The sequence below is a fragment of the Kryptolebias marmoratus genome, linkage group LG17 (genome assembly GCF_001649575.2).
Source record: "Kryptolebias marmoratus isolate JLee-2015 linkage group LG17, ASM164957v2, whole genome shotgun sequence".
In the NCBI taxonomy this organism is placed as follows: Eukaryota; Metazoa; Chordata; class Actinopteri; order Cyprinodontiformes; family Rivulidae; genus Kryptolebias; species Kryptolebias marmoratus.
The window spans coordinates 2,558,790-2,571,197 of NC_051446.1; the positions used below are offsets into that span (position 1 = coordinate 2,558,790).

The 12,408-nt window shown below is 39.3% G+C and overlaps 1 protein-coding gene across 1 annotated transcript in view; it reads left to right on the top strand.

Annotated features, from left to right (window-relative positions):
• cadps2 (Ca++-dependent secretion activator 2) overlaps nucleotides 1–12,408 on the top strand; it is a 311,669-nt gene that overhangs the window by 114,016 nt on the left and 185,245 nt on the right. The window contains exon 11 of the mRNA XM_037980923.1: nucleotides 2,819–3,019. Coding sequence (XP_037836851.1) covers nucleotides 2,819–3,019 — 201 coding nt within the window. The remainder of the gene's footprint in view (nucleotides 1–2,818; nucleotides 3,020–12,408) is intronic.

The window sequence follows — 12,408 nt, forward strand, 5'->3', positions numbered from 1 at the left end:
GAAATAAACATTTGAAATATATGAGTTTGTATGTAATGTATGAATATAATATACAAGTTTCACTTTTTAAATGGAATTACTGAAATCAATCTACTTTTTCATGATATTCTAATTTTATGACCAGCACCTGTATATATATATATAAACTTCTCCTGCTTCTCTGCTTTCCTCCATCAGCCTCGTGCTTTTTTCAAACCAGGAAGAGAAAGCACCCGGTTGGCTAAAACCAGTCACATGGGTCACGATGCAACATGACCCTTCAAAATAAGTCTTCACTTACAATATACAAATTTTAAACACTGACAACATAGGACCCGATTTGTTAAAGCTATTTAACACAAATGAAACAATATAAACATAAAATATAGCTTTCTGATACTTCTCTCCACAGTCCTTTTTTTTTAATTTGAGGGCTATTTTTACCAGGGTTACAATAGCAAATAGCAGTTCCAAAGGGAAAAGTCATCAGTCATTTCCTCTACATGGATGAAATCAAGCTGTGAGCCAATAGTGTGTGAGACATCGACTCACTGATCAACCTCACCTGGATATACATCAAGGACACTTGTATGTCATTCGGACTTGATAAGTGCAGGCAAATGGTGTCCAACAAAGGCAAAGTAATCACAACTGAAGAGGTTTAACTACCTGAAGGCAACATTGCAGATGTCCAAGATAGCTACAAGTACATTGGAATCCTGCAGCCAAACAGTAACCAGGATGAGGCCGCAATGACGTCAGCCACAATCAAGTACCTACAGAGAGTAAGGCAGGTCCTGAAGAGCCATCTGAATGGTAAGAACAAAGTCTAAGCCATCAACACATAAGCGGTGCCAGTCATCAGATATGCTGCTGGTATAATAACCTGGCCAAAGGAAGAGATAGAAGCCACTAACATCAAGACATGAAAGCTCATCATGATGCACGGAGAGTTTCACCCTATGTCCAGCACCCTGAGACTGTACATTCAAAGAAAGGAGAGATGTAGAGGACCAGTGGGCATCAGAGCCACTATACAGGATGAAACAATCAAGATACTGGAGTACATCAAGAAGAAAGCTCCCAATGATGATCTGCTAAGTGAATGCCTATTAGCTGAAACCCAATGTGGTAGAGGAGAAAGAGGAACCATCGTGGAAACATAAGCACATACAAGGCATGTACCACTGGCAGATTGAGGAAGTGGCTGATATCAACAAATCCTACCAGTGGCTAGAAAGGACTGGACTGAAGGGCAGCACAGAGGCACTAGTCATGGCAGCACAAGAGCAGGCCCTCAGTACAAAATCAATAGAGGGCGGGAAATATCATTTCAGACAGGACCTAAGATGCAGACTGTGCAAAGATGCTCCTGAGGCAGTCGGAATGTAGCGGGGACGTAAGATGCAGGCAGGCAAAGCTTTGGTAGAGCAGAGCTAAGATACTGTGGGACTTCCAGATCCAGAGTGACAAACAGGTGATGGCTAACCAACCAGATGATAGGTAAGGTACAGAAGAAAACAGTGGTGGTGGATTTAGCAATCCCAAGTGACTGTAACATCAGGAATAGGAAGGACGAGAAGCTCGAGAAATACCAAGGGGTGAAAGAGAAAATAGAGAAGCTGTGGAGAGTCAAGGCCTCAGTGGTGCCAGACACCCTAGGCCGTATGTTTTGGACACTCGAGTGAAGAGAGGAGTAGAGCTGTCAACTGATCCCCACCTGGTGGTGAGCTGGATCAGTTGGCGGGGAAAGATGCCAGACAGACCCAGTGGATCCAAACGTGTAGTGAGGGTTTTCTGGTACCCCTGGCAGAAAACCCCATCAGAACAATCTTGAACTCCCACCTCCAGCAGAGCTGTTTCTGCATCACAGTGGAGGCAGCGGACATTGATTCCGAGTGGGCCATGTTCCGCTCCTCTATTGTGAAAGGGGCTGCTCTGAGTTGTGGCTGCAGAGTTGTTGGTGCCTCTCATGGTGAACATCCTTGAAGCCGGTTGTGGACACCGCGGTTGAGGGAGGCAGTCAAGCTGAAGCTGTTGACCTCAACCAGAAATGCCATCAGGTAATGGAAGGAATATTTTGAAGTCTATCGCAATCTCACCAGCACATCTTCCATGGAGGAAGCTGAGTCTGGGGACTTTGGAGTGGGCCATGTTGCGGCAGTAGGACTCCACTGGTGGATGAGATATGCCGAGTTCCTTAAGGCTCTGAATGTTGCTGAGCTGTTATGGTTAACATGCCTTTGCAACATTGTGTGGACATTGGGGCAGTGCCACTAGATTGGCAGACTAAGATGGGAGTGGATTGTAAGAGAGGTTTTTGAAGGGTTGGAGAGATTTGATTTTTCTGTTTTTTGCAAATGATGTGGTCCTGTTGACATTGTCGCCATGATCTCCAGCTCTCACTGGAGCGGTCCGCAGCCAAGGACTTATCAGAACTGTTACAGTTTCACCTAAAAATGACGTTGTGTAAACATAGCCTTGCAGAGAAAATAGTACCAGGCTTAATGCTCCATTGTAAGTTTCAGAAAGCTGAAATCTGAGACCTTCACCCCCTCTCAAACTAACTGTTCAGCTTGGAACACCACACACTCCAGTTTTGAATTGAGAAAGCTCCCTAATGGGAAGTGACATGTCTTCAACTACAGAGTAGAAGTTCAGTTGTTTTGTATTTTTAATTTTGTTTTGGCTTTGCCATGTCCTGGATGACTGAGAATGTACACTAGTAGTTTTACTGCACAACAGGCTTGATATTTGTTTGTTTTGCCTGCTTGTTCCTTGTGCTGACTGATTCAGTTTTGTGTTAACTCTTTTTCTTCTTTTTTTTTTCCAAACTTAGGTCTGCAGGGTGGTTGCATATTTTTTAATGCAGTGAAGGAAGGTGACCTGGTAATGTTTGCCTGTGATGATGAGCAGGATCGAGTGCTGTGGGTTCAGGCTATGTATCGAGCCACCGGGCAGTCCTATAAACCCATCCCTCCACCACTGAACAAAACTACACATCGCAAAGAAGGAAACCCAAAACCATCAACCCCTATAAGTAGGTTCAAGTTGTCTGAAAGTTTTATTTTGATCACTCATATTAAATAGCAAGAAAATATTTTACACTTCAGATAATTAGTTAAAATTTTCAAAAAATTCAGAGAATAAAATAATAGTGTAAAGGCTTTATTCGGCATTAACACTTGTTTCCTGTTTTTTTCTGTATGTTTTTCGGCATCTACCTTTTCAAACTTTCAGCTCATTCAAGAGATAGGTGCTATGACTCTTGGTATTTGTAAGTTAAATTTTTAAGAAATATTTAACTTTATATAACTTCTTTCGTTACATTAACATTAATGGATATGGATTTTTATTTATTTATTAGCTAAAAATAGCTTTAAACCTTTTGTTGCACTACTCTTAGCATTTAGTTACATTTTTAACTTTTAGCATGTTAATTTTAGCTCTTTGCTACTTATAGCTTTTAGCTACTGTTGTGCTAATTCTAGGTCTTAGCTTTTATTGTGCTAAGTTTAACTTTTAGCTACTGTTTTGCTAAGTTTAACTTTAGCTAAAATGTAGCTGCTTTTAGATTCTGTGCTGCTTGTTTTGAGTTTGACAGTTAAATTTCAGCAGTTATTTAACTCTCTGCTTTTTACAAAAAATGCACATTTTTCTAGGTAACATTAGGTATTGATCTAAAAACCATGAACAGGAATAAACTTCAGAACAATCCTCTTCATCTTATTAAAGTACTAGATATCTCTCAAAGAAAATTCTCAGTGAAATTCAAATGTAACTTGCAGAGAAAGAGATGATTTGAATCCCACTATTATGCACCACTAGCTTGTTACTTTTATATATGTTTCCTAAGAGAAAAACAATAACACGTGATCTCTAATCTAGAAAGCTAAAGTCAAGCTCACAGTTTGCCATAGGTGTTTTTGACATGCAGGTGTCACAGTGATTGATGGGTCGCTGCCAGGCCACAGGATCCTTTCTATCGTTCATAACCGATAGAAAGTTGGACAAATAGTACAGATAAAGTACTTGTCAGGTACAGGTTAGATGCCTGACTTGCTTGAGGAGTGGGGAAAAGATGTACTATTAGCCCTTAGAAAACATATGTGAGCCTGCTTCAGAGCAGGTTAGGTTTCTAGCATAAGTTGCCTTGGTTATAGATCCAGATAAGAAGTGAACCAGTTTTGTGATACTGAACATCCCAAACTGAACCTGAAGGTTGCCAAGCCACTAATCTTGCTTTGTAGTACAGGCCCCAGGGGGCAGATCTAAAAAAATACACTGTCTGCTTGTCAAATCACTATGAGAGGAATAAAACACAAAGAAAGAAGATACAGGTTTTCCCTTATCCCTTTTTTAGTTGTTTATTATTTCTCTTTTTTCCTCTCAGTCCTTGTATATACTGTAAATTATAGTTTTCTTCCATCCCTGGTCAAATTATTTGCAGAACAACCTTAAGTTTGTCATACAGAATTAATTTATGTTTTTCTTTCCCCTTTTCATTTGTTCCCTTACACATGTACATTATTTGCAAATTAGTCATCCATTATTTTTTATGGAAGATTCGACTGAACTCTTACCTCCTGCGGGGCCTGGTATGGCAGAATGGAAGCTTCGTACTGAGAGCTGATTATTGCTCTATTTGTGTAATTTGGTGTGATAGCATACTGTTCTCACTGCCGCTTGTTAGCATTTAATGAAACAGTTTGAAGTGTTTGTGGTGAGAGGTGCTGACACACTGTTTGCTAGAGGAAATAGAAGGTGTCCCTGAAATAGCTCTTAACTGGGTGCTAAGAGCTGCTCTTTGTGTGTGTGTGTGTGTGTGTGTGTGTGTGTGTTTGACAGAAAGTTGCTTATTGTAATGGGAAATGTGGCTGTGAAACTTAAATGTTTGCTTCTATTCACCCTGCAGAAGTGTTTTCATAGAAGTGAAAAGTTGAGGTTAAATGATTACTGTCTACATGTACACACATACAGCTAGCTGGCCACACATATTGTACACATATTGTAAACATGTAAACATTAACACTGATCAGACATGTTCAGGGATGTGGCTGTGTTTTAAATCACTTTTTTTATATAGTGAGCACAGCCACATCTTTCTTTTGTGTTCAACTTATCACTAATTTCAGCTCAGTGTCCTGAGGAGCCTGTAGGAGGGCACATCAGATTTGATCAACCAAACAATGGGAGCTAATGATAATATTGTTGCGCCTAAAAACATGGTTGTGTGTCAATCATGGTTCCCTGACATAAACTCACAAGACAAAAACTCACAAGAAGTAAGTTAAAATAAAAATTAAAGCTGAAAGCAGCATTGGGCGGCCCTCGCAGCTCAGCGCCGCTCTGGCCTTGCGATCGCGGAAGCTCTGGCAACCGCTGTCTACACTTGCACTTTTCCTGCGCCGTCCACTAGGTGGTATTTTCAGCAAATGTCCCAAATTGCCTTCTGTCCGGATCAGTACCAGTCCTGTGCAATGCTGTGAAGTTTGACCCTTCTACGTCAAACGGGTGAAGAATTAGAGCACATGGGCACAGGTTACTTCTTGTTGGAAGGGGGCGGGGCTAAAGTAAGGTCACAAATTGACCAAGGCAAGGTGATAAGTTTTGATCTGTTATGACACACAGAAAGTTAATCTATGAACTTGTATGTGGGAGTTATTCCATCCTGATGTTTCATGGCAAATGGTCAGAGTTTGAGGCTTGGCCACGCCCACATGCTTTGCTGTAGCAAAAAGTTTTTGATAACTTTTGACCTTTAATGTCTCAAGACTGAGCTGAGTGAATCTGATGCCTGTATGTCAAAAGCTGTAGGAGGAGTTCGATCAAATGCGGAGGCTGTCATCGCTGAAAATGGGGTAAAAATCCAACCTCTGATCCAAGATGGCCGACTTCCTGTGAAGTTTAGAAAATGGCTCCGAGAGACTTTTTTGTACGTCCTGATCAGTATCACATGTGTACAAAGTTTCATGATTGACAATAAAAGCATGGCTTCGGGCTGATTTTTTTAAAGATTTTTAGGAGGCGCTGTGGAGGAATTTGGCCACGCCCACAAAATATTGCACTGCATTACTGTTGGGGGCTGGACTAGGGTCGATCTTAGTAAGTTTGGTGCAGCTTGGCTCGATAATGTGGAATTTAGAGCCAAACGTAAGGCAACAGCGTTTTGCTGAGTTTGCCACACCGCCACACCGCCACACCCTCCAGTGAAACCTCTTGGTGCTTTAATGCTAGTCACACCAATTTGTTAGCTGTCATCTGACACAAGATCGTCTTGATTAGGTCATGGGAGTCAGAGATGGACCTTTCAAAGCAAAACATTGCACTTCCTGTTCTCAGGGGGCGTGGCTTAAGTGACGGCATGATTTGACTATTGAGCATTGTTGTGGACCGGACATGTATCAACCACAGAAGGTTTGGTATCTCTGTCACTTACCGTGTCCGAGATATAAAAGTTTTGTGTTTTTTGGCGAGATGTCAAACTTTGAGGCCTGGCCACGCCCCTTCAGCATGCACGAAAACTCACCGTTTTGATAACTTTTATTTCCCCATGCCTTATGAGCAAACTGACCAAGTTTGAAGCCGATCCATCAAAATCCCTAGGAGGAGTTTGATCAAATGCGGAGCCTATAAACTGCAAAAATGGGGTCCAAATCCAACCTTTGAGCCACAATGACCGACTTCCTGTTAGGTGTAGCGCATGGATGCAAGAGGGTTTTCTGTGGGTCTTGAGGAGTTCTACAACTGTTCAAATTTTCGTGCCTGTATGTTAAGCCTAAGGTCAAAGCAGAGGGTATTTTGAAACTTTCCAGGTAGCGCTGTGGAGCCATTTTCATTGCGATTTTTTTGACGACCTTAAAATACGTACATTTTTTACTGCTTCGACGCATCTGCCAAATTTGGTGACTTTTTATATATGTTAAGGCCTCCAAAAAGCCAATTCATTTCACAAACAAAAACAGCTGGACTTCTATTCTGTAGCTTAATTTCAGCTACAGAATAGAAGTTCAGTTGTTTTTATTTTTTACCCTGTTTTTGGATTTACCATGTCCTGGATAACTGACAATCTACACTGGCATAACTCTTGAAAAGTGCCTGTGCTAATGTTTAATCTGTATAACCAGGGAGCGGAATTCTGTATCCTCATGCCGCAATGTATTGAATGGCCACCACTTTCTACTGCACTGCATCTATTATGTTTCTTTACAAGGATTTGCATTCTTATAGTCTCCTCCATCACCCTCGCCATGTTCCCTATTATCTGAAACTGACCTGAGTCCGAAGTGAACTCTGAACTCTGTATTGCCCTCTAGCCAATGTATTACCTAACAACCATGCCAACATGAAGCATACATGGAGAGTATGTAGGCAGTGATGTTTGTCAAATATTTAAATGGACGTACCTATTTACACATGTGAGCATAAATGGGCCTTTAAGCACAACTTCAGCTTCTCTACTACCCCCGCCTGGCTGTTGAGCTTTTTCAGCATTGTAGATGTATTTCAGTCAAGCATGAAAATAGAATTTTGATCAAATCTATTTTATTACCCCTTATTTTTTTACATGATGTTCCTTTGTATTTTAGTTACTACAGTGTCTGAAAAATCTGTTTCTAGGAAACATGATTTTTGGGGTGTCTATACTCTGATCAGTGGTCATTTTAGGTTCTTTGGTAATGATCAGTTTTTGAAGCCAGTTTCATTAGTTCAGGGCTTGCTGTGATGTTCCTCCTTAATTCATTTGCACCTATAACATTTTGTATTGGATTTTTATGTGCCATAATACAAACTACATGGATACAAAGGACATAAGTTAAGTAATATGCATTATCTACATACTTCAATTGAAAACTATGCAAGAAATACTTACTTTAAAATGCTTTAATTTACATGGCACAAATGTAACTTGTAAAAGAATTTCAGACAAATGTATGGTAATTTAAACAAAATCATAATAATATACATTTATTTGATGTTTTGTCTATACAAAAAGAATATAACTGTTAATATAATACCTGTGTCGTGTACACATTGTGTACATTCTGTTCAATAAACGTATTAGTGTCTTTCTGCGAGAAAAACTGAAACTGACTGAGAATAAAAAGAAGAAAAGTTTTTACTGTAGAGATTTTTTTATCTTATCTTAATAATACTTTTACAGTTGATGTGAAAAGTAAAAAAAAAAACAAAAAGAACAACAAAGGGAAAAAATCTAATCTATGTTTTAAACAACAACAACACTCAAGCAGAAATGCTTTTTATATTAGAGTGAAAACAGTAATGTTTAAACAATCCACAATTGCTAAACAAGTGGAAATTTTCCAAGGCTTTTGTGACATTTGCCTTTGACTTAAAGTCCACTTTTATCACACAGGTTGTAACTTCTACTCTCAATAGGAACAGACAATCCCAGACTGGCTCCTCAACGTGTTTTCAGAGATGTTTACACCTGTCGTTTGTGTTTTTGGGTAAAGCAGGTGGTCAGTTTGACAGAGGGGATGATCCTGAGGAAAAACGTCAAAACTGTCCATTCAGCTTAACCTCCCAGACTTCTAACAGCTGAGGATGTATCCATGTGCTTCTTTGAAACTTTTCTATCAGTGGAATTTGTCCGTCTGAACACTTAAGAGGAGAAGCCATGTTCAGCGGGACGGATGGTGATGTCTGTCAGTTTCTTCATCTCTACTCGCCCTTACATCATTGGTGTGGTGCCGCTCTGACAAGCAGATCATGTCACATCTCTCAGTCATGTGCACTTAAATCTGAAATGCTCCGTGTTCTTCACCTCCTCCTCTTTGTCTGCATCAATAACCTGCCATCAGTGACTGCCACCACCTTTCAGAGTAGGATGTCACATAGATGTGACTTTTGTTGTGACAATGCCAAAGGAGCCCAGAGCAGATGGATATGGAGAGACTGACCAAAGAAAACAACCCTCACCATCCCATCTCATGACAAATGCAATCCTCAATACTTGGACATCCACATAAATGGCAAGTTAGTCAAATTAGAATGAACCTTTTCCATTTTATGAAAAAATAATTAAAGTCCTAGCATTCTTTAAAGGAATACATTTTGCCCGCTGCCTTTCATGCTGGTTTTAAACTAAAATCGTCTTATGCTAAGAAGTTATGGAGTTAAAGATGTATTGGTCAAACCTTGTAAATGACTTGTAAATGCACATCTCATGTGATAATTTGTGAGATCTCACAAGATGTGTTAGTTCTCAGAAAATGTTTTGAGGATGATTCTCAGCTACTACTACATTAAAAGTAGCTCAATTTCTGTGAAATTAACTTGGTTATAGACATTTTTGTCTAGGCAAAAATTGATTGGGTTTTGTAGCTATCTTTAATTGGGTGACTCCAAATGTTAATCAGTTGTAGATGTACATCCAGTAATTACTTTGTGATTTTTTTATTTTTTAAAGCCGTGCAGTGTTTCATGAGATGTTTTGCTAACAGACAGGGTTGACCCCAGCGTTGGCACAGTGAGATGCACTTGGAGTATGTGTTGTGGATTCCTTTTATCTCCTTACACACCAAATCTTAGCACAATATCTGTAGAATTAACAGAATTATTGCTGTATTTGTTTTCTAAGGTCAGACGGCTATGGTGGCAATTCTGTGGCTCCAAAGGTTTATCAATTATTATTATTTAATCGATTACCTGATAGTTTCATTCAAATCTGTCCACTGGATGAAGATATTTTGCAAACAGTCATACAGAGTTAATGGCAACATTTTAAACAAAGATTTTGCACAGTCTGTATTTGCTTGTGTTTGGGATCAGTCTAAGCTAATGGAAATTTTTCAGGCCCAGTGAGGGACAGCTGGAGGATGATGTTCAAAGCATATCAGAGTAAATTCAGTGTGTGGGCTTTTAAGACTATTCCCATTTCCCATGTTTTTTAAATGCATTGTTGATTTATTCTGTTTTTAGTATTGTTGGCAGTTCAGTAAAGTGATAAAAACCTTTTTGGCCTTAGATTTTTTTGTAATGAGTTTTTGCTCTGCTCTTTTTAAAATATTGTTATTGTTCGTCAGCCTTGTCTGCTAATTGAGGTTGTACAGTGTAGGAAGCTTTTGTTGTAGCTTGGGAAACTAGTGTATACGTCACAAACACAAGCATGGAATCTGTCAATATTGTTATGTCTGTCCCGCTTGGAGTCTTAGGTTAGATTAGAAGTGCGTTTATAATGTCATAGTTTTCAAAAGGTTGTGTTTAGGCTAACATAGAACACAAGGGTGCATTTCAGGATTTATTCACTCTTAAACTCATTTTTTAAGAAACTCTTTAGAGCTTCCTAAAATGCCATTTTTGTGTAGACGCAAGGCTGAAACAATAAAAATGTATTCACAAAACATTACGAGTCTTAGTTTTTCACACATTGATTTTCATTTTTGTTTAATTTTTGTGAAACTATTTGACACACTGCATTGTCATTCTGACTTTGTTTTGAGCTTGTATTCAGACTTTTTAAAATCTTATTGGGAAGCTAAATATTTTAAATTGTTTACTGATGTGTTAAAATTAAATGCCAGGTGTACCTTTGTTACCAAAGGTATAAATTATTTAAATTCCAATTATTTTTGTATATAGTGCCTATTCACAAAAAGTTGTCTGAGGGCACTGTGCAAAAACATTCACAGACAATATAAAAAAATAATTTGATTTCTGTGCAAGTGAGAAATCTTTAAGATTTTAACGTTAATCTAAACATAAATTGCCATCTATATACGTGCTTCATCTTGTTTAATAACACAACTAATAAAAACAGACGGCTTCACATTGATGAGCAACTATTCTATAAATACAGAGAGTATGAAAACCTGCAGACAAGCTACACCAAATACACCATCTGTGCCAGGAACAGTAACATCCATCCATATTTTCTGCCACACAATCATTTGCAAGCAACCCTCAGCCCCACACCCCAAACACGTGCGCACACACACACACACACACACACACACACACACACACACACACAGACACACTCACATACACCCTGCAGATAATAGCTGAAAGTTGGACTCGACACGGATCATCATCACTCTTCTGCCGTCTGGCCCTCAATCAATACTTCCCCTCCTCTTCCCTCTTCTTATTATCAGCACTAATCTATATTGCTTTGTCTCGTTTTCTTTAGACTTGCCTCCTTCACTCTCAGTCTTTTTTCCAAATTACATTAGGGACAATCCCATGTTTTTGAAGGTAACAAATGTAATATGACCTACATCGGAATTGGACAGAAAAATCAGGCCACATGAGCCGAAGGGCAGTCACACACAGAAAACTGAGAGTTCCCAGAATAAAAACAGAATGAAGAGCGTTGATTGGAAGTTGATTGTGAAGATTTCACTTTTGCTTTCTTTTCTTTTGAACAAAAGCCACAAAGAAATCCCAAGATGGGTGGGGCCTCGACAGTCTAACAATCCTCGTGGGGTCTGGGTCCAAACAAAAACAAAATGGTAGTATTAATAAAAAAAAGTAATCATTAATGCTCATCTCGAGCACAAGGCCGCAGGCATGACAGGCGAGGAAACGGTGTTGGCATTCTTCAGCAAGCTGCAGTCTTTTGTGAAGCCATGTGTCATGCTCACAAACTTCCCATCTCCAAATGTATTCCAACAATAACAGAGTGGAGAGTGTTAGGCTTTTCATTTAGCAGGGGCCATTAACAAAAAGGCCTGAAAGGACTGGAAATGAACCCAGGTTCGCTCAGAGCAGGCTGCCATGTGCCTCTTCTGCTTCTTTAGTTTCCGTGTTTATTGTTGATCCTACCATCACTGGCTTTAGAGCCACCTTATTGTCTGCAGCTTTGGGGCCTGCCTGCCTGAGCTGCAAGATGTGATCCAAGTATCAGCTTTAAAGTTTAAAAAGTACATCTAAAAACAAATAAAATTAGAGGGGAAAAAAAGCAGTTGATAAATACAAGTTTACAAAGCTGCACCATTAATTTCACAAAAAAGCAGGTGAACATGATGGGACATAGTTGGGGTATTTCTTTAGTAATCAATACCTGGGCATAATAATTGAGGCATTCTTATTACTACCTTTTTAATTTCGTGGTAGGTAGGTAGGTACATTTATTTATATAGCACTTTTCAGCACAAGGCGACTCAAAGTGCTTTACAACACAAGAACAAAATTACAGACAGGTACAAGATACAATGATAACTAATTGTCTAAATAAGCTAAGCTAAACCAAACACATCTAAGCATGACTAAATGTACAGAACTAAACTAAGCTCAAGCTAAAACTAAAAGTAACGGTACTGAACTATCTAAAAGTACCCCAGGCCCGCTATACAGCCGAAGTAAAACCAGACATATCTAAGCATGAGCTAAGACAGTCAAAAATAGTAGCTAAACTAAACAGATCTAAGCATGACTAAATGTACAGAACTAAACTAAGTGTAC